The sequence below is a fragment of the Caloenas nicobarica genome, chromosome 3 (genome assembly GCF_036013445.1).
Source record: "Caloenas nicobarica isolate bCalNic1 chromosome 3, bCalNic1.hap1, whole genome shotgun sequence".
Lineage (NCBI taxonomy): Eukaryota > Metazoa > Chordata > Aves > Columbiformes > Columbidae > Caloenas > Caloenas nicobarica.
The window spans coordinates 42,293,334-42,320,609 of record NC_088247.1 but is presented as its reverse complement, the minus strand read 5'-3'; the positions used below and the strand labels follow the sequence as shown (position 1 = coordinate 42,320,609).

Genomic DNA, 27,276 nt, shown 5'->3' with positions numbered 1-27,276 from the left:
TTAAATACTGGAGAGGCATAAAAGCTTGGGTTTTTTTCAGTCAAACGAGTAGCTTCAAGTCTGGATACACGAAGAGAACCCCTCCGCCTAAGTAAGGCGACGCACTTCAGCGTCCGTTTCAAGGCAGCAGAGCCATGTTTTAAGAAGCCGCCGCACACCGAGCACCTGCAGCACGTCCCCGCACAACCGCGGAGGGAACGGGACTCACCCCGTCCCGGAGCCACCCTCCCCGGCTCCGGTTTGTCCTCCCCCCACGCCGCGCCCGCCGCCTCCTCCGGCGGAGTTGCCCTGAGCCGAGGGCCGGCGGGAGCGCTGAGCCGAGCGCCGGCCGCTACCCAGGGACGCTCCACCGGTCGGAGCTGCCGTTTGAACCGTCTCCCTGGCAACGAGGACACTCAATCCCCCCTCAGGCGAGGCCGGAGGGGGCGGCGGGGGGCAGCCGGCGGCCGCCCCCCGCCTCGCCGCCCCGGTCTCGGTTAGGTAACGGCAGCGGCGAAGCATCGCCCCAGGCCCGGCCGCTCGCTCACCTCACGGCAGGTGCCGAGGCTTCGCACGGCGGTGGCGGTGGCGGTGGCGCCGCCCTTCCCCGCCGCTCCGACGGCAGCGGCGGATGAACCGCCAGGAAGAAGCCTCGACTCCGCAGACCCGCCGTCCCGGCTGTGCGGCTCCGGTCTGTGAGCAGGAGGAGCTTCCCCGCCCCGCCCAGTGCGCCGCGGCCCGGCCGCACCTGCCGGAGGAGGGGCCGCGCCTGGGCCGGCGTGGGCCGCGGGTCGGTGGCGCCGGTTCTCGGTCACTTCCGAGGCGTTGCAGAGGCGCCAGCGTCCCCCGTGGGCCTGCGAGGCGGCGGCCGCCGGCAGCGCCACAGGCTTCCCGCCCGCCGGGGCTGCGGGCCCGTGGGAGGGCTGGAGGGAGAAGGCCTGGCCAAGCCCTTGAGGTAGCGACAAGTTTGTGGGCAGAGCACCTGAGAGGCGGGATCAGCACGGGGACAGGCAGGGTCGGGAGGGTCGTCAGCCGGAGCGGCGAGTTGGAGGGGAAGATTTTGGGGCAAAAAATACGGCTGGAAAGGGAGAAGTCTCCAGAAGGGCAGGCCCACGGCAGCGTCAGGGCCTGAGCGCTACATCAAGGATATTAAAGCATCAGTGCTTTGTTATCCTATTAAGGATTTTGATGAGGCTTTTAAAAAACCTCATTGCAAGAGTGACAAGAGACGCCTCTCTGAGATAAAACTGCTGCACACAGGCATGCTGCAGTCGTGTATTTTTCCAGATGCCGTCTTTGCAGGGACACAGCACCAGGCTTTGCAATGAAGCTCAGTAACAAAACAGGCATAAGGACAGGGCCATTGCTTCATATCAGGGCCAGTTAACTCATGTGCAACACAAAACTGTTGTGGCTATATTACCTTTTATTCCACAGCTATTTTTTTGATCAATGTTAGCTTAAACATGTCTACACCTTGCTGCACTGCAGGGTGAGGACATTACAAGGTAAATGATGAGCAGAGTCTCCCTATACTCAGACATTTCTGAGTTGCAGGAGGTGCAGTGCTGGTGGCTGAGGTGAGTAGAATGTGAGCAGCGGGCAGCTGACTGGAGCTTGAAGGGCTGCAAAAGCACTGAGGGACAGTCAGTGCTTTGCCCTTTCCCCTGGCAGATTGGCCCTGAGGCCCATCATGGCTTCCTTGAGCTTCTAGGGAAGTTGCTACACAGAGAACATGAAGGGCAAGAACATTTAGGTGACAGTGGGGTTCAGGCATTTTAATGCCTCAGGATGTAAAGCCTAAGCTTTTGTAGACTCAGAGCAAGCAAGAAAAGAAGGTAGGGTCTGCACTGGAGGAGATACAGACAACTGATACGTTCAGGAGTGTTGTGTGTCACATTTTGGACGAAGTTATGGGTGCTACTGTACAGTGATTATTTATGGCCACACTGGTGTTGGAAAGGCCTTCACAATTTAAGGGAAGCCCCAGTGAAGAAAATAGTTTGGAAGAGGATTTGCTACCAGGTCTAATACTTTGTATCAAATACATTCATAGACGTTGATACAGGTTTGTTGGGTTTTTTTCGGACAAACCTCTTTTCTGGAAATCTACAATGAAGAGCTTCTTGATTTTCTGATTCCTATTCTCACTGCTGGAGAAAGACTGCAGATATTTGATGATCCCATAAAGAAGATAGATGTAAATGTTAAAGGCCTGTTCACAACAAAAATGAAGCCTACCAAATCTTGAAAAGAGGTGCAGCAAAAAGAACTACTGCAGCTACTTGTACAAATGCACATTTCAGTTGATCCTAGTCTGGTTTTGGTTACCATCTATATGAAAGAAACCAGAGCAGATGGACAGGAGCTTGTTAGAACGGGGAAGATAAACTTGGCTGATCTTGCAGGAAATGAAAACACTTTGATTTGGGGCAGTTGATAAAAGAGCTTGTGAAGCTGGAAATAACAAGTAGTCCGTTCTGACTGGAGAAAGACTTATTACTGCTGTTGTGGAAGGAGGCACAGAGAACCTTAACTTAGAAGAATCCTCCGATACTGTCTTGGAGAACAACCAAGAACATCAATAATTATTACAGTTTCTCACATATCTATAAATCTTGAGGAAACACTGAGTACACTGAAATATGCTCACAGAGCAAAGAACAGAATGAAGCCTGAAGTTAACCAGCAGCTGCCAAAATGAGCTATTACTAAGAAAGATACTGAAGGGATTGATCATCTATAAGGAGACCTTGCTGCTGCATGAAGAGTAAAATGGAGTCTATATTTTCACTGAAAACTCATGAAGCCCTTAAAGGAAATCTGACAGTTCAGGAACAACAAGTTGCAGAGTATATTGACATGATCAGCACCATGGAAGAAGAAGTGAAACCAATCACTAAACCATTCACTGTTAATAAAAGTGAACCTTAACAATGAAAACAGATCTGCAAATCAAGGAGAAAGAACTGAAAGAAGCAGAGACAGATCTGCAAGAAACCATGTATCCTCTGGCTGAGGAATAATATGTGGTTTCAGTTTTGGAAAACATCAAAGAAAAACTTCATGGCACAGCTAGCCATTTGGTTAGTCCCGTTAATACAGAAGATGTATCTATGCAAATCTGGATCATAAGAAGGCTATGAATCAACACAAAACTATTGTCCAAATACATTTGCAGGAGAAATGAATGTTCTGTTCAACAAGATTCAGTTAGTGAGAACAGTCTGAAGCAGCAACAGATGTTGACATGTTATGCATATTTTATAGGTGGCCTCCTGTCTACCAGTTGTTCAGCAGCTAATATATTTGCATTAGTTGTTTCAGTGTCTCTTGCCTCTGCTAGAAAGTTACTGTCCACTGAATTTTCTTATATGTCTGAAAAAAACACTACAAAATATGACCCTGCCATTTGCTAGTAAAGCTGAGCTGTTGAGGTTAACTGAGAAGCATATATGTGGATTAGGATATAAACATCTTGACAACAATGGTGGAAATTGCCCTGGAGCTAAACTCCCAGTTTCAGAATAACACAAGGAAATGTTCTGCTGTGGCCTATGAGATGGAGGGCCATAAAAAGAAATTAATATCTTCTTGGGAGATCTCTGTCTCACTCTGAAAAAAAAATACAGGAAGAAACAGACAGTGTTTTTTCTCAGCTGCAAAATACTGTGAGAATTTAAGCAAAGAAGTAAAAATGACAAGGCCTGTATATACAAAGAACCCAAATGAATTAGTGTCCTCACTGCAAAGCCCGCTGGACCTGTTGGCACAGTAGATACAGAAGAACTTAGCTAGTATACTGTAAAAAAATGGAAGTTTGAAGACCACGATCACTGCTGGGCAAGAAAATGTTTACCTGGAAACTATGCACCTACTCAGTAGTAAAACTTCTGCTTCAAAACAAATTTATTACATCTCTGGATAATTTCTTTCAAGAGCTCAAGACCATAAATGGTGAAAACAAGAAGATGCTGGTGGAATCCATTGTCTGTTCTCAGCAACTTCTTAGCAATTTCACAAGTGTGTCTCAGGATGCTGGTAAACGGAATGAATTTAAAACTGCTCAGATAGTCATCTTTATGGATCAGTAGCAGTCCTCCTTCAGCAATGAGAAACGACAGCTTCAGTGTTTACAATTGAAACCAGAAGGTTTATGATTGAGATCAATATTTTGTATTGAAGATTTTGCTCTGAATTAAGTTGCAGTAGATGTGGTTTGGAACTACCACATTGTACTAATAGATCCTATGACGGATTTTATTACATGCATATCAGGAATACAAATAGTCTTTTCTGTTCATAAATTCTTGACATACTACTGGCACTAAAATGAACTAATTGACAATTTTAAAAGCATTGGAAGTCACCCATGAGAGCTATAAACTGACAGCCTATACTGACCTTAAAAAAAAGAAATAATATGTCATGCTGCTGCCAGCCACATTCAGAGTCTCCGCATCCATGCTGTCATTTAGAGGCTTGGCTGAATGACTGCTAAAAAAAGAATCTTCCTATCGATTTCCAGTATGTGCTTACTAAAAGCCAGTCAATAGGTAAGAACTTATTCTAAGAGTGTAATTGTCCTATGGCTATTAGAAGCTGGGAGCTAGACAGCAAGCAATTCTGTGTGACAGGGAAATGCAAGGGATTTATGGATCATATAGAACTTCTCTGAAGAGCAATAGTGAATTGTAGCTTGCAGCATTTACAAAGTGCATGACTGTTAAAGAGACAGAAAAATTATCCTTAAATATAGACTTGTCAGGCTCTCTTATTCTATATATATATGTATATAAAAGCTTTTATTGCTACAAATACACTCCCTTAGATATTTTTTATAAGTCTGATTTTAGAGATTGGCATCAGTGTAATTTCTTTATCACTGCAACATATGGCAGTCTTCCCCTGCTGCCAAAACAAGACCACGTTTCAGCCTCAGGGTACAGCTGGGTTGAACTTAAAACTGAGACTGTTTTCAAACATAGATACAGAATTTTATTATACTCCTTCTGACACCATAAAGGAAAAGTAAATGCAAAATTCCTGTCACTGGAACCTCTGTGAACACTACAGTGCCTAGTGCTTCCAGCCATACTGGGAAGCATTTTTTCCTTCTAGTTTTTGGATAACATCTAAAATTATAACCAATCACTGCTATCGCAGGATCATATATCACTCAGCTATCTGCACTGAAAACATCTTCAGATCCCAGCATGGATTTGCAAGATTCTGAATGTTATGGTGATTTCTGGTGAGTTTCCCACATAACCACAAGTTATAGCAATCTCTGTGTGCAGTCAATGATTCTGTAAACCTGTTCTCAGAGGCTCTTTACGTCTCATCCATACTTAATCTGTCATTTCCTCTTAGTGTTCTTCCTGATTTGCAAAGCTGAATGTAAACCTGCTGTACTGGTGCATGTTATCTCAACATTCTGAAAATTAGCCAGATAAACACAGCCAAATCCTATTTATATTTGAAAGTATACCAGCCACCGCTATTTTGATTAAAACCATAATAATATCAAACACTACACTGAGTTCTCAGCTGAGCATTCTACAGATCATATGGCAGTGCCTATAAAACAAACAAACAGAATCAAGGTTCAACATTAAAAAGGAAGAAAAAATAATATCTGCGATCCTATTCTCTAACCTTGCAACTGGAGCTAGAAGTAGTCCCATAAGTGCCTCCTGTTTTCTGCTTATTGGTGGAGCTGACAAACACCAACTGCATGACAGAAGCCCAGTGGACAAAAGAAAATGAAAACAGGTAAGGGAGTAACTGTTCCCTTCTCAGTAGCAGACATATAAACAGTAGTGTTAGCCATAACATTGGAGTTGTATAAGTTACTGCTTCGACCTTGTTCTGTCACTTGGAGCAGGTTTAGTCAGATGAGGTGACATTCCCTATAGGAAAAAGGAAGCTTCCTGGTGGGTAACAGGGTGCATAAGGTCTTGTTTTGAACCTTGCAATGCTGCCTCTGCTATGCATGTTGTTCTGAATAGAGCTCTGGATGCAGCACTTAACATTACAGAAAGGAAAAAAGGAAGCAGAAGTTAGACAAGAAACTAACAGAACAGTTCTCTAAGCAACCTGGATAGTACTGTTGGCAGGCAAATTGCTGGCCACTGAAGGTTAACATTTTTTTAATTCTTCCATCTCCCTTTTCTAGATCCCCTCTACTCCCAAAGAACAGTTGAGCATGGATCAGCCTGAGGCTGCTTTAAACAAAATCATACTCCACTTCTGAACTGTTGAAATCAAAACAGTCTGGCACATTAGATGTGACAATCCACAGCTTTTATTTCTGTGAAGTAGGAGGTGTATTTCTAACATCAAGCAAGTATATTTTACTGCCAGTACTCTGAAAATGTAGTTGTTACATTTAGCATGTGTCTGCTGCAAGAGGGGCTGGAGGCCCTAGTGTTTCCAGGGAAGTTCCATGACCCGAGGAAAGGGATCACGATGTGGCTGGCAAAGGAAGAGCAGGGGTAGGGTCTTGGGGAAGATGCTCAGGAGGAGGGAGAGAGACCATGTACTCCTGCAGTGCTTTTCCCACTGTGAAAGATGAGCTGATATATATATGATGCTTTATTTAGCCTCACGCAAAACTTGGCACTGGTACTCTGCTAACAAAAGCATAGGCCTCAGTGTAGAGCACTTCGCATGCCTTTGCTTTCAAAACCAGTGTACCTCCAGAACCACAGTCTTTTCAGATTACTCTTCCTCTAGCTTTTTCGTATATTCAGGTTCTTCCTACAATGGAAAGTAGCATCTCCCAGGTAGCAAGTGATAGGACAAGAGGTAATGGCCTTAAGTTGCACCAGGGAAGGTTCAGATTGGATATTAGGACAAAATTCTTCATGGAAAGCATTGTGAAGCATTGGAACAGGCTGCCCAGGGAAGTGGTGGAGTCACCATCCCTGGAGGTGTTTAAAAAGGCATATAGACAAGGTTTCTTAGGGACATGGCTTAGTGCTAGAGTTAAGTTATGGTTGGACTTGATGATCTTAAGGGTCTCTTCCAACCAAAATGATTCTATGATTCTAAAATTAAGAGATGGAGCTGAATTAGGAGTAGCTCTTGTGGTGAATGAGGGCAGGGCTCTCACTCAGAAGGACATTAACAGGGATGATGGAAACCCATGAAACTCAGCAGAGGAGTCCTTCAGCTGGGATGGAATAGTCCCGTGCAAGAGGCTCCATGGCAAAAGAAGGACAGCGAAAAGCTGGAGAAGCCTCCGAGATGGTTGCAGACAGGCTGAGAGAGTTGGGGTTGTTCAGCCTGGAGAAAAGAAAGCTCAAGGGAGACCTTATTGTGGCCTTTCAGTACTTAAAAGTGGCCTATAATGAAGATCGGGACAGAGTTTTTAGCAGGGCCTGTTGCAATGGGACAAGGGGTGATGGTTTTAAACTAAAGGAGGGGAGATTCAGTGTAGATATAAGAAGTAATGTTTTACACTGAGGGTGATGAGACACTGGCCCAGGTTGCCCAGAGAGGTGGTAGATGCCCCATCCCTAGAGACATCCAAGGTCAGGCTGGACGGGGCTCTGAGCAACCTGATCTAGTTGAAGATGTTCCTGCTCATTGCAGGGGGTTGGACTAGATGACCTCTGAAGGTCCCTTCCAACCCAAGCCCTTCTGTGATTCTGTGATTCTGATCTCAGTGTCTGACCTGAGACCCCGGCACCTTGCCAGCTTTTCCCACATCTGTGCACTGGAAACAGAAGATATTCTAATTAACACAGCCACTGAAACCTGAGTATGAGTCCACTCACAGTGGCACTTGTGCAGTTTGGAAACCTTAGTCTCTGAAAGCCTACTATTTTCATGTACATGAATGGTGCTGTTAAATCAGTGGGGGAAGAGCTTTCATAATTATACTGGTGGCAGAAGCGTGGCTGTACTAGGTCAGACCAAAGAGTCACCTAACACAGCGTGACTGAACCCTCACAGGTTGACTTTCCAATGCTTAACTCTTTAGTTAAAGAACAGTAGAAATCTGGAGTAGCTAGTTTCCTAACAGAAATCTGTTCTTCTAACAGGATGTAATCTTTAATCAGGAAACTGGTGATAGAAGGTGAACGCAAATTCCACATGTATGCAAATAAGCTTATTCTGCATGTCATGAAGATGCCTGTAGGAATAAGGAGCATGCTGGTTGTAATATATATATTTTGTCCAAGTTTGCCAGTACATAGGTTTTGCCTATTTCCATTCTTGATATTACCTAGCCATGGAAGTATCTGAGTACTGCAAAAGCCACTCTAGCATATCTCTGCATAGTTGCCCCACAAATGAGGAATTCAGGCACAGTTGTCTGAAGGGTCCATGCTTGCTTCCACAACAATTTGTTGGACTGGTTAGGCTGCATGCATGGTGGTCTATAACACCTCCTGCCATTTGGATCATGATGAAAGACAAGAAACAGTGCTCCATATGCTAAATACTAGATGGGCTGCTTATTCCATGTGGTACAAGTCTTGCCTTATCTTGAGATAAGATTTAGATATGCTAAATGTTACTCCATCCAGTATCTGTGGGAATAGATGTGTATGTATGTATGTGTGTATGTATGGATGGATGGATGGATGGATGCATGTGGAGATGAAATTCTGTAATTCAAGGATTTTTAACAAGTACATTAGTCCAGAACACAATATACCTCTTTCATCACTACAAAAAATCAAAGTGATGCCATAACAAAAAAAACAACCAAACAAACAAAAAACCCCACAACAACAATAAACCAAACCTTGAATGGAATATTTGATGGATTCACAGATTGACAGTTGACATTTACCTGGAGTTCAGATTAAGTCTCTTGAGCTAATTTTGGACAAAGACACCTGTACACATGGCACTTACACCTCAAAATTAGAGCACTCCTAATTAATTCTCTTTAAGTCAACAAATAGTGACATATCTCGTATCAGGTAGTCTAACATACTCAAGAAGAATGGACAGGCTTTTGGAGACACAGTGCTTCCACTACTTGTCTAGGTTGCATAAAATCAGGCTAGAGTTTCCAATAGAAAACACTGACTGCAGAAGGAAATAACTCCCTGTTTTGGAGCTAGCACACTTCCTTTACTCAAGGTCCCCAGTTCAGGACCTTCTCTTCAGGAGAGGGAATAACTAACTCTTTTAGGATTCAGGCTCTAGCTATGTCCTCTAAGACCATATCTGAAAGACCTAAACAGGGCTTATTTTAGAGGGATTAGAGGATATGGAAATCCCAGTAGGCTGGCACATAAAATATGAATGGCAATGGCATGCTGAATAATAGCCATCTAGATAGAAGAAAGAGGAATCTGGCATTTCTGATGCATGGTGCACAGTAGAGGAAGGCAGTCGTAGTCCTCAAAGCTAGGATATAAGAGATTATTCAGTCTGTTTAATATAGACACTTCATATAGTCAGTAAGAGGAAGATCCTTACCACATCAGTTAGAAGTCCTCTCTTCATTGACAAAATAGGAGACAAAACATCCCTACCTTAGATACCAAAGTCTTGAAACCCCTCAGCCACTTTCTGGATTATGATTGTACTTGAGGATGACAGGTGTGCTGTGGTGCTTACTCACCCTCTTAAATGAGGCTTATCTGAAAAATAATAGAATGAAATAGTAAGCAGCAGTTGAGCGGTGGTTTTCAGGGTCACCATTCCGGATGTATCTACATTCCCCCTAAGTCCCATTTAGGCTCTGAAATCCTTTGTTATAGATGGTTCTTGGCCTTTCGCAGCTGTGTCTGTGTTTGTCACAATGTAAAATGTGTATATAAGTACATTCATACTTCTAGGATTCTGTAAAATTGAACACACAGAAATTGCAAGGACTATACTAACAGAGCCACCTAAATGTCTAGGAACTAGAAAAACAGTATGGCTTTTGAGTGATCAAAAGTAGAAAATATAGCTTGTACTCTTGTGATTCTGTTTTTTTAATACTTTTTTATTTTAATACATATGAATGAACAGAAAAAAAAAAGGAAATGGTCGACCTCATTCATTCCTTGTAAAAGAAAAAGTATCTTGTTTTCTTACTTGTATCTACAACAATCTAAACTGTAAAGACTTCATTTTATGAGAATATCCATGCAGAGTGTGCTGCAGTCTGCTGGTGGAGATCACTGGTGGAGAGAGAATAGATTCTGAGATTGATGTTCTTCTGTCTTCTGCATGAACAGGCTGTAGCCCTGCTTCTCTCCTCCCTGCTCAAAGAGGAAGTATGATACATCCACAGTGGGGCAAGAAAAAAAAGAAAATATTGCATCATTGTAGCAATTAACCATTACAAGATCACCCACATTTTCTAAACAGATTCAGGTATTAAAAAACAACAAATAACTTCTCGTGCTCTCTTTGATGTCTGAACAAAGGGTAAAAGAGTGCAGGGGCAGCTTGCAGAAGTGTAAAATCTCATTTCTTGGTGGGGTAAGAGGTGAATTTCCCTGTGCAGCCAAGAGGGAGCTGCCACTAGATGAGCTGCAGGCATCATTCCAACAGGTTTGCAAGAGGTTTTACGCCAGGGCGAAGTTGGGCCCTGTCACAAACTGTTGAAGAGAGTCTGGTGGTACTTCCGCAAGAGGAGTTTGGCTGCTGTAATTCAGATAGGCCATCAACAGACATTTCCTTTGGAGTAACTCAGTGTATGGAGTTATTTAAACTCTGCATCATCCACAGACCGAGTCATGCTTCTTACAGGTACAGCAGAGAATCTCATCTGAGCAGTCAGATGCTGAGGCCTGGTCCCACAAAAAAACTGCTCAAAGGGGTTTTTCTCAGTGACTTCTGGAAACAGGTCTTAGCATTTTTGTGCATGTGAAATCATTTGTAATCGCTCATCATTATAGCCTCTGTGGAGAACTCCTTAATCCATATTAGAAAAACATGAGTCACCCTAATGAACTGTTTATCAAGTAAGGATATCTTGACCATTTTCAGCATTAATTTTCTAGCCAAAATATACATCCATCTCTATAGAGTTCCTGAACTGATGCTCGAGAACACTATTTTTGCATTATATTATGCATATAGGAAAGTGTAGGAGCTTCATCTTGATCCCAAAGACACATAAAGAAAGAACTCTGCCTTCAAGGAGTCTCAGTAAGTCTGTGTTTTAATGCTGGAGCTTTGAAGCTTAATCATGCCCTTATTATTCAACCTAAAAACGAACTTTTAATACATAGAGGTAGTACTTCTTTAAATAACTTGGGACCTCTTTAATGCTCTATTTTAGTAGTGCCCCCAGAGCAACCCGACACACACTTAGACACTGTATCTCTATATATAATTAGTAAATGTGATTGTTCAAAATTCATCTGTGTCCCTCATACTGCCCCCAGATTTTCGATGCTGTGGAAAGAGGAGACACACAAAAGGGCTCTCTAACTTCAGTAACAATTTCCAGTTGAACTCTAATACAGGTAGTTGTGTTGGTATCATTGAAACCTTTTCTTGTTTCTCTCATGCATTCTCTACCAACACAATTTGTATATGTAAGCTCTCATAGAAATGGTCATACATACAAATGAAACTGAAAAGGCTCAGAAGACCTGTGCTAAGAGTGTAATTCATTTTCTGTATTACCATACATAAAGTATACTATTTAGAAATAATGCAAAATTAACGAAAACATTACAGCATTATTTGTCTTAACGATATCCTCCTCTGGGAACTAATCCAACCCCAGACATTCTTTACATACATTAATGGGTACTACTACATTAGGTGTAGACCAATTCCTTTGTGGTGGACATTACTCCTGTTACACCAGGCATTTTTCTGACACGTGTTGCAATAATCCATGCTGGTTTATTGAATCAAATCAAACATCGTCTTTTATGGTAAATCAAGCAAGTAGAGCAATATTATATAGAGAATGATATTGTATGTAGAGTGCTATTTATACATGTAGTCTAAACCGGTGTCTCTAGCAATGGCTTGCACAAGGTGTTTCAGAGTAAGCTGAAGAACAAACAAGCAAACTCAAATATTAGACAACAGTAGATATAGTTATGATAATCTTCCCTCAGGTGAATTTCCTTTCTGATCCTCACTAGATCACACCCCACGCCAGAGAATTTATGATCCATTTAAAATGCAGATTTTTATCTAGAGGCTTGGATTCTTTCCTATTATTTTAATTCCTATTTATCCTGTCCTGTATAAATGTTACTGAAGTCAATGAGAGGTTAGCTTTTATGAGTTTAAGGTCAGCCTCCAAACAGATACTATTTAAAATATGGAGAAAAATGAATGCAATCATGAACATAGGAAGAAAGTTTGGTTTTGAATTAGCAAGACTTGATTATTGTAATTCTGCTGGTGGCTGCATATCTTAGAAAAGTTAGATGACGGGTTTGTCATTTGTTTCTTGGACTAAATGCTAAATTAATATGATGTATTTCTCAAATCATGCTCTGTAGTTTATCTTTTGGTAATACAATGTTACACATTGTTTTACTTCAAGAGTTTTACTTCAAGGTTGTAGGTTGTATCCCTATGGTCACATTTTCTTTGCTCCGCAGTCTGGCAGCTTCCCGTAATAGTAGCCTCTTCTACCATTAGTGTAGATACATTTGCTTCTTGGAATGGAAAGGACTTGGAATTTATCATCATAATACTGACCCTCTAATATAATTCGCACCTTTCAAGTGTGTAAACATTCACTAACATTTTTTTCAGACCCAAAAGGATGGTGTTTGTCTTGGGTGATTCTGATGCGTCAGTAAAGTCACCCAAGATGAGCCACCTCTCCACTCCACCCAGTTTCTTCTGACTGCTGGTTCACCTCCCCCTTATTGGAGTAGGTACAGTCGTTTCTGTGACTGCTGGAATGAAACCATCTGGGTGCAAAGTGCAACCTCTCACAAACAAACAAACCAACAAATCAACCAATCTTTCAGAAATACCAGTTAAAGGTATCCATACTCCTCTTATCATATGCCTTTTGTTTCCCCTGCTGCATTCCCAGTAGCTTTTTGTGAGACCAGTCAAACCATCGGTAACTGATATGGCTTAGAAAAGTTAAGCAACTTCTTTTCTTTATTAAATCAGACCAGCCATCCAATGTTGTTCGCTCTGAAGAGTTCCTACACCTTTGCTCTGACAATAGGGATGAACTGAAAGCAGGGTTATGGGAAAGAAATGAGGGTGTCAGTTCTCACAACAAGTATTGCTATTGAGTAAAAAGCATGAGGAACTGAACCCTGTGAATAAAAATGAAGTAAAAATGCACATGTAATTGCTATAATTAATTACTTCCAATACCAGGCTTCATCATTCTCAAATATGCTGGCTCCTATTGTGCATTTCAAAGTCAAAATAACCTGCTAACTGAGCTTGTAACAATCAGATAGGAAAAATATGGAAGATGATGTTGGGTATACCAAGCCAGAGTCAATCAGAAGGATTTAAATGCAATGTCTCTGAAATGAAAGCTGTCTCACAAGGAGTTAGTGACCTGTCTGGGCTGGTATGTGAGCCTGTAAATATGAGCTTGCTGCATTCTCCATAAACTTCATCCACATAAGGACTTGACAAAAACTCCTTTAAATAAATCACTGCAGCCACCTAGCCTTGAAAAGATGCAAGTGTTCAGTAACACTCTGATCACAGCCTGGAATTAAGCAAAAGCTTTCCATGTATTTGTAGATACTTCAGGAACCAGTAAAAGGCAGAGCAATTGAAGCCAATAACACAGAAACAAAACAAATTAAGTAACAGAACAATCAGAAATCACTGAAAGCCAAGAATTATCTAAATGTCCATCTTTCTTCAGTTTGTCTTTACAATGTTGCAGGACAGTCATTTTTCCTTGGCTCATAATCAATTCTTGCTAATGCTGTGTTCTCTGGTTCTGCCTAACGCTAGTGAGATAAGGAACAAATGGATCAATGCTCTCATTGTATTTACTGGGAAACCAGTCATCAGGACAGAGGACTCAATTCCCTGAATCCTAATAATACAAGAATCTGCTAGAATATCCCTTTAAAGTGCCATAAATTATGAACAAACAGCAACAAAAATATGAGAAGAAGAAAACAGTGTCAGTGGTGGAAAATGTGGACAGAATCATACATAAACCTATGCAGCCAGTGCTGTATAAGGACACTCCTAATTTTCCTCTGCTGTCAACCACTCGGTCATTCCCAGAGCATAAATCATGTAGCAAACCTCACCTGCCTTCTCTCAAAACCTCTGAAGTTGGACATCCATTACTAAAAAAAATCCCTCTTATTTCACTGAGATTACCTGCCCATCTGGACTAAGTAGTACCTCGCAGCAAAACAAGTTAACGCTAGACAATCTTATTCTCCCTTCTCTAAGGGGATTTTTCAATAGATCAATCAGACTTTTGATGCTAGTTAACTACCAAAATTAATTTTTGATTTTTCATTCAGCTACAAAACCAGTTGAGAATGAAAATTAAGAACATGCAACATAAAATCAAAACTGGGGTGAAAAACTGAAACAAACAATTCAAAGAATGGTCACAAATGTACTTTTTATTTTCCAGGTACACAGTAGTTGTAGAAATCTCTCTCTTAGAGGTATGAAAGGATTCAAAGGAGATCTGGTGGGGCAGCCTATGGCACACGTACATTGTGCGAGTTATAGTATTTTTCTCTGATCTGTTTGATGGTGTCTGCTGTTGAGAACAGGCTGCAGGTATGCACGAACTCAGCTGGATAGTCAGTGTTCATCTCATGGGCTGCTTTGTCAAAGAGCTACTTTTAAATTCCCTGGAAAAATTCAGGCTCCTGGTTCAAGAAAAATGCATCCCATTTGTAATACCGCATGAGCTGAATACACATAGTTTTTATGCTTGAGGAACGACACATTCATTTTTTAATAATCACATACTTCATATGGAAAAAAGAAATTCAAGCTCTTGGTTAGTGATATTTAATATCAACATGGTCACATTGGTAAAATACCAAACTATTAAAAAAAAAGGGGGAGTTTAATCTCAGTTCTTCTGCTTTTTACAATCTAAGAAAGATTCTTCAGAATAAAAAACTTTTACGTCTGATGCTTCCTTATACATAAAAAGAACAGCCTTGTGCCATCCTCAGTGATAGGAAGTGACAGGCAGAGCATGACATCACTCTTTATTTTTAACTGGCTGCCTTCTGGTGAATTTATTTTGCTGTCAGTAAATATTACAGCAGTATTAGTCACATTCAGGCTTTACAAAGACAGAAACCCTGTGCTGAGTTTGATCCCAGAAGCTGGCGGTTCTTACCTTTTGAAGGGGAGAATCTTTATTTCCAAATTGGGCACAATGGCTTGCATCCACAGGCAGATTAATAAGAATATGTCTCAGACAAATGCTGAAGTACACATCAAAGGTCCACAACCACCAAAGGCATCCATGTGAATTTTGCCATCATAGCTGCACCAGATAGGCTAACCACTCACAAAAATATGAAATCCTGTACTCAAGAACATTGGTTAATTCAGCAAGTAATCGACTACTGATATTTTTAAACTTGCCACCAGTCTGACTCCAGCAGCTTTAATAGCAGCCATGTTCCTGTTATCACTGCTATCACTTATCTTCTTAGTATCACTACACATGCAGTGCCTAAAATAAAAGGTTAGTAAGTTTACTACCAGAGAACATAAATTGAAGACATATATCCATCCTTCTCCTACAGACAGTGAGAGTGTTTAAAATGAAGAATTGGAGAAACTGCACCTTCAGGATTGCCCACGAGAGCAGAGATCCCACATGGATCATGCTTACACTACCCTGTCTCCATTGCCTTTGTAAAGTTATTTGGCTTTCCTCATCCACCAGTTCATCTTTTGTCTTCCCTCTGAGGAAAACATTGTCATTCATTCTGTAGGATTCAAGCGTGGTGTGTGGGATTAATAACTATCACATCATCACTGATATTACTAAATAATGCGACTAGTAGAAGATCAAGTTCTGAAAACCCAAGTTTTGCAAGCCCACAGCTATAAGCATGACTAGATGGATGCAAGGGTAGAAAATATGTGTTTTCCTCCTAAAAAGGAACACAGCTAAAAGTCAGGTCTTATCTCTGTCCTTCATTAACACTCCCCCTCAAAGTCACTTCCTTCAAGCAACTATTGCTGTGCATTAGAAGAGTCTACAAACAGCACATACACAACTTAAAAACATAAAGCAATTACTTAATGGCTAATTCACAAAGCAGCTGGTATTAAGGAGCCACTAATAACCTCCTTTGGTAAAACATCCTGTGGGTCTTGGTTGACCCCACAATCATGTGGAGAAACATCAGGCTCTACTGATTCTTGCAATGGACTAACAAGTTCTTAGCATTGCTCTTTCGCTTTTCTTTCTATCAGAGGATTTTATATATTTTCATGCTTATGTTTTTCTTCTAAGTGTTTAAACTGGTGATGCCATCCCAACAATTTAACCTCTGTCTATAATTTTATCTTTCTTATTCTAAATGGCTCAGGACTAAGTACTTTCTCACAACTCTCTTGCAGTTTAGCAATTTTTGCAGAAGTCAGAAGGAAGGTCATTCAGCAGGGCTGAGAGAGGGATTGCACCCTGATAACATTGCATAGCCCACAAATTCTGAACAGCACTGGGGAGCTGCTGTCCAGATTTTGACGTGGAATATATGTTCTAGATGATATCTGCTTATAAATTAATTTTCTGTCACTGAATACACCAGTAAGGTGCCTCTAGAGAAATGCTATACATGTTAATAAGAGGCTAAATCCGCCATCCCTAAATATTTCCATGTTACCATTATCCAAGTAAAAACTTATGAAGATTAAAAAAAACCAGGGTAAGACACTTTACATTGGCTTACTAGTTGATGGTTGCTGGAACAGGACTGTGAGAGCCTGGAGAAGGCTCCAGGGAGACGTTATAACAGCCTTCCAGTACCTAAAAACGGTTTATAAGAAAGATAGGGCAGACTTTCAGCAGGGCCTGTTGTGGTAGGACAAGGAGTAACGGTTTCAAACTAAAGAAGGGGAGATTCAGAGTAGATATAAGGAAGAACGTTTTATGATGAGGGTGGCAAAACACTGGCCTAGGTTTCCCAGAGAGGCGGTAGATGCCCCATCCCTGGAAACATTCCAGGCCAGGCTGGACGGGGCTCTGAGCAACCTGATCCAGTTGAAGATGTCCCTGCTCATTGCAGGGGGTTGGACTAGATGAACTTTGGAGGTCCCTTCCAACCCACTATTCACTGATTCTATAACGTCCTGTAGAGGAGCATTCAGCAGGGCATGTGATGTCACATGCGGTACGTGTGGAGGCTACGATGTAGCAAAAAAAAAAAAGGGGGGACGTGGGGAGGCACAAATAACGTTTCCCACATCGAGAGGCGCCTCATTGGTGCTACCGGGCGCTCGGGGCGGCTACAGCCGAACCGCAGCGCTGCCGGGGGGGCAGCGGCCACTGCCCGGACTCCGCTCCCTGGCGCCCCCAAACGCCACCGAGTGTCACCCCGCTGATCAATCGAGCGGCGACAGTTACATGCCGTATCGTGGGGCTCAGCCGGCAGCCCCGGCTGAAGGGAAACCCTGGCCCAGGCCGCCGCCTTGAGGCCATCCTCCGGCGAGCCTCGCCGGGCGCTGGGGGGTCGCTCTCCACGGGCTCTGGTCAGCCACGCGTTTAGAGAAGTCACGGCAAGAGCAAACCGCCGCCCCTCACCGCCGCGGCGGGCGGGCGAGGGGCCCCGGGGCGGGCCGGCCTCCGAGGGGGAGGGGAAAACACGGGCGCGGGGCTGTGAAATAAAAGAGGGAATAGGCTGGTCCGTGGTTTTCGTTTGGGTTTTGTGAGGTTTTCTCGCTGTGTTTGTTTTTCACCCGCCGCAGTGGCCGCCACCCGGCACCGCGCAGTACCCGCCCCCTCTCCCCGCCGCCAGGCCCGTGCGCATGCGCCGCCGGTCCGCGCAGGCGCGGCGCGGGCGGCGGCTGCGGCGGCGATGGGCGGGCGGTTGGCCCGCGTGTTCCGGACTTTCAACGTGGAGAGCCGGGCTCGCCGTGAGATCAGCAAGGAGAAGCCGACGCCCGCGCCGCGACACCCCACCTCTCGGCTGGACGCACTGGCTGGTGGGTGCCGGCCTCGCCAGGCGGCGGGGCGACGCGGACGGGGCTGCTGGCGTGGGGGGAGGGGGGGCGGTGTCCGTGGGCCCAGCGCGGAGCCGCGGCGCGGGCAGAGCCGCGGGAGCGGGAGAGCTGGCGCTGGGCGGGGCGAGCGGGCCGCGGGGGCGAGGTGCTGAGGGGCGCGGGGCCGCGGCGTCCGCCGGGGCAGCGCGGGGCCAGTGACATTGAGAGCTGGGCGCGCGGGGCATGCTGGGAGCCGTAGGCGGCGGCGGCGGTTGCCGGGGCAGTCGGGGCCGTGCCGGCTGAGGGCGAGCGGGGCGGCCGGGCCAGCGGCCGAGGGGACCCGGGCCTGTGGGACCGGGTGTCAGTCGGCCCCCGCCCGGCGGCGGCAGGAGCCGGGCTGCTCCGCGGGCCTTTGCGCCGTTGGCGTGACCGGCATCGCGGCGCCGCCTGCGAAGCGGCGCTGTCAGCGCTGGGGCGGGTGAGAGATGGAACCTGCCCCAGCAGCACCGTGCTGGAGAGCTGGGCAGGACAAAAATTAATGAAATGAAAGTGCAGAGTCTCGTATCTGGGCAGGAACAACCCCAGGTTCCAGTATAAGTTGGGGAAGAACCTGTTGGAGAGCAGTGTAGGGGAAAGGGACCTGGTGGACAGCAGGATGACCATGAGCCAGCACTGGGCCCTTGTGGCCAAGAAGGCCAATGGCATCCTGGGGTGGATTAGAAGGGAGGTGGTTAGTAGGTCGAGAGAGGTTCTCCTTCCCCTCTCCTCTGCCCTGGTGAGACCTCATCTGGAATATTGTGTCCAGTTCTGGGCCCCTCAGTTCAAGAAGGACAGGGAACTGCTGGAGAGAGTCCAGCGCAGGGCAACAAAGATGATTAAGGGAGTGGAGCATCTCCCTTATGAGGAAAGGCTGAGGGAGCTGGGGCTTTTTAGTTTGGAGAAAAGGAGACTGAGGGGTGACCTCATTAATGTTTATAAATATATAAAGGGTGAGTGTCACGAGGATGGAGCCAGGCTCTTCTCGGTGACATTCAATGATAAGACAAGGGGCAATGGGTATGAACTGGAACACAGGAGGTTCCATTTAAATTTGAGAAGAAACTTCTTCACAGTGAGGGTGACAGAACATTGGAACAGGCTGCCCAGGGAGGTTGTGGAGTCTCCTTCTCTGGAGACATTCAAAACCCGCCTGGACGCCTTCCTGTGTAACATCATCTAGGTGTTCCTGCTCTGGCAGGGGGATTGGACTAGATGATCTTTCGAGGTCCCTTCAAATCCCTAACATTCTGTGATTCTGTGTCATTCTGTGACCCGGGGGCTGTGCCCTTCCCCTGCGGCAGCGATTAACCTGGCAGGAGTAACAAAAAGGAAACAATTTGACCCACATATTTATTTTCTCTTTTTTTTTTTTTTTTTTCCTGCCACTTCTTCTCCCATCTGCCTTTAGACCACCCAGAGATACAAAAAGAAATTTACAGAAAGGACGATAGGCTCCTCACCTTGTTAAAAGATGTTTATGTCGAGTCCAGAGATCCACCTGCGCGGGTGAGTATGTCTCTCTGTCGGAGGTGTGCCAGCATCAGCTTTGTGGTTTTCAAACTGAGTACAAATTCTGTAGGAAGAAAAATGCTCTGTTAGTGCCTTAAAGCTACCCTTTTTATAGATCAAAGTGATGTTTTCATTACTTTTTTTATATATGAGTAGCACTGACTGTGTTTGACCCTGGGTCTTGAACATGTGACAGATTGTGATTATACAATCTTTTAAACACTTATGCAGTCTTCCTTTTAACATCACATTGATGTTACTTTATTTTTCACCTAAATTCCCGCTTCTCTTTCCTCAAAGGCAGGACAGCTGGCCAGCCTTCTGCAGGAGTTTGCCAGAGATCTCTCGTAGAGTTGTTAAGAGAAAAGAAATTGGGGCTACTATGGGAATATGAATGTGGTAGAGGACAAAGACATTTAGAGTCTTTAAGTACTGATGTTAATGTCATCCAATGCAGAGGCTTTTCCTTATGCAGCTGAAGAAGTGCCTTGGTTAGAGGTTTTTCTGCGTAACCTTCTGGATTGTTTGGTTTCCTCCTTGCCAATGGTTGTGGTCTTGGATTTCTAAAGCAAGGCATACCCCTTCCAGTAATATGCAGACTAGGGTTCAGACTCCTCTTTTCCACCTGTTACGTTATGGTTTGTGCTTTTTATCTGTTGCATTATTGCACAATTTTATTCTAGCTGTTTTATTAAGTAACAAAAGTTTTATAATCATCTAGCAGTAAAATTCTTAAGTCTCTCTCATTTGTCACTTTCGTAGTATTTCCTAGTCAAGATTAAAAATATCGTAAAATGCAAAGATATTTCTGCAGTCTCTCCCTGAAGTTTCCAAGTAATCGCTATCCTTAATTTTCATAAGAGAAGTTAGGACTCTAATCTTGAAAAGTTGAATGTCTAATTTAAATATCCTTAGATACCTCCATTTGTAATCCTGTCAAGACTGATTGTGGAACACACCTTAACGCGTGATTCTGTGCCTGCTCTGAGGTTGCTGCCACATAAGACTTGCTCTTGTGATGTGTCTACTTGCAGTTGTTAGAAAGAGTGTAATTAATGTGTTAGCATTGAGGGTTGTGGGCAAAACTTCATCCAAAAGCTTCTTTCCTCATGTTATTCTGAATACTTTGTGCATCGTAAGTGCAAGAGCACCAACTCTAATTTCTGAAGTGGCAGATACCCAGAGACAGATCATTTTGTTAAGTCTTGAAAAAATATTAATTATCTGAGCACAGTTTTAGCACAAAGTAAAAGGAAGCAATGGAGAACTGGTAGCATCAGCAGACATTCTCTGTAGTTTAGAAGCAGACACTCAGTTGTAGATGCTGTAGCATCAACATCAGTTTTCTCAGCTTACGAGTTAATATAGAGTGTCTGTGGGCTAATCGGTGGCCGTAGACTCTGATAACCATAAAAGTACTTTTTCTTAAACTTAAGAAAGATTTTCATCATTTTGCTTTTACAGTATAATTTGCTGGTTAAATCTTAATAAAAGTCAATATAGACAAAGCAGAGATGGTTTGAAAGTCATTTGCAAATACGAAGGTACTTGGTAGAAGAGACTTCATGTGTCCAAGCACTGCAATAGTCATGGGAATTAAACTCTATATGATGCTGCAAAATAGTTTATTTTTGTCCAGCAAAGCTTGTTCTCTAGGCAGAGCAAAAGAAGCTGCAAAGATTTTAGTTGCAAAACTAAAATCTGAACATGAAAGGAGAGGGAGACAGACTACATGAAAAGGTGGTATCAGAAGAAGAATACCAATTTGTAGTGTGTGGGTTTTTTTTTTATCCTGTGCTGTGAATCAGTACAAAATATTAGGTTATCTACATTTATATTTGGCTACCAGAATCTGTAGTTTGCCTTGTATGAAGGGTTGCCAATTCTATACAACACTTAGAGTTCAATAGATGGTAGCTTTTCAGAATTTGGGTGGGGAGTTGACATCATATGTAGAATGGCTGTGGAACAACTGACAATTTTTGTGATATTATTAAGCAAGGCTGGCTAAGCTTTTTTTTTTTTTTAAATGCTGTGAAAATGGGTAAAACTAACAGGAAATGCTGTATTTAGGAAAACAGCTTGGCTGCTACAGTATGCATAATAAACAGAACTGCTGTTAAGCTCTTTTTGTTTTCCTTCCCACAATTAGGTAAAAGATGGAGGTGGTGAACATCTTCCATGTAAACAGGAGGAAAAAAGACTTACAAAGCTAGGCCACTTGGGAGATCTAGATGTTAAGAAAGTTCCCAAAGGCAAAATTTCCATTGTGGAGGCTCTGACGCTTCTTAATAATCATAAACTTCATCCTCAAATATGGACTGCAGAGAAAATAGCAGCAGAATACAGTCTGGAACTGAAGGAGGTCAAATCTCTTCTGGAATTCTTCATTCCTTTTGCTGTGCAGGAATTTCCTAAAGACACCAAAAAAGCTATAAAACCAACATAAAAATAATTACCAAAAACTTTGTGTGATCTCACTTGTGTCTTAATTTTGCTTTTGAGTATGTTCAGTGTCTGAAGAGAGTTGGTACCATGTCACTCAACAAGGCGGCTTTCTTATCCCAGCAAGATGTATTCAAGGAATTCCATTCTATATTTGATGGCTTCAGTTAAATGCAGCAAGTATAGCATACAGTTTGTAAACCAGACTATAACTACCAAGTTCAGCATGTCACACGATTGTGATTATTCCATTCATATGTTACGGGTTCAGTTAAAACATACAAGTTCTAGTTGGAACTTTGCCTGTCTTAGCAGAGACTTCCTGGCCTTCAGCTAAATCAGTGCTCTGCATGTGTCAGCTCTGTAGTTTCATGTTACACTGTTCTTCCAAGGACTTGCTTACAAGTTGTGTGTATATACGAATAGCTGGATTTATTTTGTATAAGAATGGCATAGTATTTATACTTTGTAAAGAAAGTTAACCACAAGATCATTTGGGAAATTCAGCTATGTCAGACTTAAAATAAAAAGAAAGTGAATAGCAAGGAGGCCTCTTTCTGATGCTGGAACAGTTATGGCTGATGCTTGGTTCCTCTTTCAGTTTGTTCCAATTTAGCTTAAATATCTGCACCTCCTCAGGTACTGTCTGTCTGTCAGTGAGTTTGTAAAGAGCGATGACCTTCTGCCATCAGTGTTGCAGCAGACTCTGGCACCTACTTTAGGAGAAATAAGTGTTCGTATTGTAATTAACAGGTAGCTATCAAATGTAACTGGATCTGGTAACTGGACCCACTAGTAAGTCTTCTTGCCAGTGTCTGCCTGTCCTGTTACAAAAGCCTTTTTTCTCCACGGAGGCCTTGTCTGCTTTATCCAAACGTGGGCTTAGATTGGGTCATGTTCATTGATAATAAGTTGTCTGTGTGCTACCATATGGAAGATGAACAGCATCTTTTCCGATTGTTAGTAAAGGATATTGCAAACTGTGAGGAGGTAACTGGATCGTAAGCCTCTTGATACTATGACTATTCAGGTCTGTGTAAGGAAGGAAGAAGTTTTGCACTGTTGAGTAATACTGGAGTGAAAATCTGTTCATGTTTTCCAGATAAGCCGGCGTTGGGAGGGGGATTAATCAGAATTGATATTTAAAAATGCATTATGGTTGCCCTTATTAAAAAAAAAAAGTTAATTTTGTGTGGTGCTAACATTCCTAGTGCCCATCACCAAAGAAGTTGAATTTATTAAAAGAATGGAAGTCAGTACCAGGCCTACAATGTAACTTTTGTTTTGAGAACTTTTCTGCCAGGTATTAGATTTCAGATTCCAGTAAGATCATCAGCTTTGCTATTTCACAGCAAGATTATTTCCACTTCTCTCAGATGGAACAAGATATTTACAGTACAGTTTGCTACAGTGTATCCAAGGTTTTGCTTGATTAATTTCTGAAGGACATAATACTGTACCTTAGTGGAAGATTATAACTAAGTGCATTCTATAATCATTCAAAATTGTTAGTCTTTGGATGTGTGGGTTTGGGATAGGCTTGTCATTTTTCTTGTAATGGGAACAGAGCTGCACTCTGAAACTAATGCATCTGTGTTATGTACCACACTAAGATTTGTTTTCCACAAAATACTCTGGTTTATAGAATGTTGTAAAAGAAATACTTTATTGAGTACTCTTCATCCTAATGTAATATTTAAGGTAATATTCAGAAAACAGCTGTGGCATGCATTTGGTACAAATACTGTTATTATTATTATTGGAGACGCTGTCATTTCCTTCTTTAAAAATGAATCTTTAATTAGGTATTGGAGTTGATTAAACATTCTCTTTACCATTGGCACCAAACACCAGCTTATCCATGTCCCTTGACTACTCTGGTATGTATTTTGGCTTATCTTGTCTGCCTTTGTGAACTATTTTGTGATGTGTCTTCACTATGACAGTACCCTGTGTCACGTAGCAAGTCCCTAGAGGCATTATGGTATATACTACTGTTTTGCTTATGCTCTTCAACAGGCACCTGCTTTGGGACGTTTGGTACTCATCAACATGTTCAATGCTCAGACAGTTTCAGGACAATATCCTTGCTGTGAATGACATGATTGCAAAGCTATCCCTGGTTTCTCTGGAGTCAGGATCTCATCCTTAGAATGTATTGCCCACGGTGGGGAAGCAGCAGGCCCCACAGCACAGAGATGGGCCAGGATCCGTCTTCCTGGAAGCAGGTGAACTGGTGGCCCAGAGGGGTCCTCTGGAGCAGTGCATCTCTGACACAGTGCATTCACTTCAGGAGAACAAGACGCAATGCAGTTTGCTGTCAGCACACAGTTTCTTCTGCTGGTCACCTGCCCCATCTGCTGGGCAATGTCAAACCAGTATTATGAAGGTGTTACTGATGGTATGGGATTGTGTAAAATCTGTACCTTTATCCGAATTGCCTCTTCAGACATGGAGAGTTTTGCTTCCCCAAAGTTCACAGAAGAGCCAGGAGCACAGATCTTTGCTCTGGTGGGAAAGCCCATCCCTGATCAAGCACTCTCAACGCTACTGTTTTGTCCTGTGTAGGCTACCGGCCACAGCCAGCCACGAGGTCCTTGGGAGATGAGTACTTCAGCTGTGTTCATGTGAGTACGTGTTTGAAGATGACGCTGTCTTTAGGGTTGATGTCTGGGAGAAGACTTTTTGCTGCTGCATCTTTTCTAGAACTCTGTATTTCCTTTTTCTTCCTATTTCAAGGGACTCTTTAGCCATCAGTTATCTTGCCTGCTTACCAGTTGCTAGTTTTGTCGCAATTTCTAATCAGAAGCAGCTTGGTATTTTCTTTATGCTTTTAACTTGCTTTTGTCTATGTCCCTTTCTGTCTGTATCCATTCCCTGTAGCTGTTTGGCTGTCAGCTTTAGGAAAAGGTACTCTTCAAGCAACTGTTTTGAAGGGGTAATGACGGGAAATTTGTGGGAACCTGCAGTTCAGTTTTCTGGGACTCTTATGTGGAGAATTTTTTAGGCTTCATTGCTATGTATGCAGTGTGTCAAATTTAGCTCAGATGTTTTTGGCCACCATATAGAATCATTATATTTGGTAGGGGATAACCTGTGTCACTCAAATGGCTTTGTTCTTGCCAAATTAGTGTAAAACATCTACCAAGTACAAGCTTTGTGAGCCTGCAAGGGAGTTGTTTCATTTCTAGTATAAATGATATGTGGTTAACAAAGTTCTTAATACTTGGCGTTATGACACCGGTTTTCCAAAGTGTTTGAAAAGGTATGTTACTGACTAAAGCCAGCGCCACCTTCGGCACTGAGACAGAATGAGTTCACAGGACAGGCTGAGCCTCATTTGGACATTTCTGGTGAGACATAGAATTGATTTGCCTCAAGGTAGTCCTGGCAGGTATTCTCATTTCCAGGCTTGAATTTTTTTTAAAAAAAAATCTCTTTATGGGGAGTCTAGTAGCTCAGTTACCCATGTTTTCTGGGACATAGTTCCATTCCTCTTGCCTTGTAATATTAAGTCTATTCCCAGCTTTCTCTGTTATGAAAACTTTATGCAGCCCCACTCTTTGGTCTTTACTGGCTCATGTGCAAATGTTGGTTGTATTCTGCCCTTACAGGATCAACAACATGTTTTATTTCAGCAGAGCTGTCTCTTGCCTTCTAGGAGTAGCACATCTGCTGAGGTAAAGATGAGAGGACTGAACACATTTTGTTCTGCAGAACTTATGAATAGGAGAGATTTTCAAAAGGGACGTAGTTTTTCATACATCTTTAAAAGCTGCTCTTTTGGGATATGTGAAACTAAGTAATCTTGTGCTGCCTCACCATGTATTAATCATAGCTAGATTCTTGCAGTCTGATGCTAAAACAGCAAGATTGGAGCTGTGAGGCAGGCAGGGGGTTTAACTCTGCTTTCTGTGCAGGCTGGGCAGAGGGAGCTTTTGTACAAAAAGCAATCTTTCTGTAGCCTCCCAGCACAGGGAAATTGTCTTTTAAGCTGCCTCTTTTTACTCAAGAAGAAAAGAAAATAATGTTTATATGCGGGGGGTGTGTACTAAATTTACAAAATGGAATATCTTATTTCTGTATAGAAAAATGGGGTCAAACCTCAAGTAGTCATAAAACAGGTTGCAAACACAGAAGTTTAAAAAGGCAGCTGTCTTGCCTTGTTTCACATGAGCATTGTGCTTTCATGTTTGAGATTCCGTGAAGCTTCAGGTTTCACTGCTCTGTTCTAAACAGGGCTTTTCTGGTTCTTAATCAGGTGGCACCAGTGTTGAATTGACAGCAGGGGAGGCCTGACCAGCACAGGTGACCTTCAGGTGCAAACGGATTTTGGCACTTAAGACTTTGGAAGCTGTACACTGATTGGTGTGCTCTTAGCAATCAAAACACTCTGTGCCTGTTGCTGCTAAATCTGTTTCCAGCAATCTATGAGTCTAATGAATTCTGTAACCTTTCACGGCCTAGGTACTGCTGTGTTGTTATCAGAGCTAAGTGTTTTCTGCTAAACACCAAAAAACAAACAAACCAAAACCAACCCCCCAAAAATAAAAACAACGTGGATTGTTAATTTCTCTTAGAAGCTTAACACTAGTTTTCATGGTCTAAAACAGAGGCTGAGATTTACATGAGGTGACAGCAGCGTTAGGTACCAGCAGCACGTCTCCTGTCGTGTCCTGGAGGGAGCACACTGTGGGAACTCCTGCATCTCTGTGGGGTGGAGAGGGGTTTGATGTGTCCACTGCCAGAAGGAGAATTTAAAAATTAAATCCACCGAGGTGGTTCTTCTATGACTGTTGTGCAAGATCCCCTTTGGGTCTGGGTTACTTCCATTGCTGAAGCTCTGTCTTTAAGTGAGATGCTTAGCTTCCTGATAGGAGCAGCGCTGCTGTGTTACCCCAGAGAGAGGCAACTGGGGGAGGATAGACCCCATAATTGTCTCCTGTAAGGATTCCTTGCACAGGTGTCCTGTAGGACTGAGGCTCTCAGGCCCCTACCTTTTAGAAAGCTGACAGAGGTGATGGTGTGGGTGGAGAAATCTCTACCTTTGAAATGATAGCCACACTTGTGAGCTGGGTACACCCAGGGAATGTGGGATCCCCACTGCTGTTGAGTGGCAAATAGTGCTGGTGAAAGCCAGAATCACTCCGGCCAGGGTTTGCTGTAACTGGAAGCCTGAAAGAAAGTCACAGCTGGGAGTCCTTATGTGAGAGAGGTCAGGGC

At 43.1% G+C, this 27,276-nt stretch overlaps 2 protein-coding genes and 1 pseudogene across 3 annotated transcripts in view; 2 read left to right on the top strand and 1 right to left on the bottom strand.

Annotated features, from left to right (window-relative positions):
• KLHL32 (kelch like family member 32) overlaps positions 1–667 on the bottom strand; it is a 118,774-nt gene extending 118,107 nt beyond the window's left edge. For both annotated transcript variants that reach the window (XM_065631084.1, XM_065631088.1), the window contains exon 1: positions 528–667. The gene's annotated coding sequence lies outside the window, so the exon portion shown is untranslated. The remainder of the gene's footprint in view (positions 1–527) is intronic.
• On the top strand, positions 611–3,169 carry LOC135986922 (kinesin-like protein KIF11; annotated as a pseudogene).
• Positions 3,170–17,917: 14,748 nt separating this feature from the next.
• NDUFAF4 (NADH:ubiquinone oxidoreductase complex assembly factor 4) lies at positions 17,918–22,073 on the top strand. The gene is made up of 3 exons (XM_065631992.1): positions 17,918–18,063; positions 19,508–19,605; positions 21,761–22,073. The coding sequence occupies exons 1-3, from the start codon at positions 17,937–17,939 to the stop codon at positions 22,055–22,057; spliced, it is 522 nt and encodes a 173-aa protein (XP_065488064.1). The 5' UTR covers positions 17,918–17,936; the 3' UTR covers positions 22,058–22,073.
• The last annotated feature ends 5,203 nt before the right edge of the window (positions 22,074–27,276 follow it).

Coding starts and splice junctions, on each gene's coding strand:
- NDUFAF4 (XM_065631992.1), top strand. CDS start 17,937: ATGGGCGGGCGGTTGGCCCGCGTGTTCCGGACTTTCAACGTGGAGAGC. Junction 18,064..19,507: donor TCGGCTGGACGCACTGGCTG/GTGGGTGCCGGC, acceptor ATCTGCCTTTAG/ACCACCCAGAGATACAAAAA. Junction 19,606..21,760: donor CCAGAGATCCACCTGCGCGG/GTGAGTATGTCT, acceptor TCCCACAATTAG/GTAAAAGATGGAGGTGGTGA.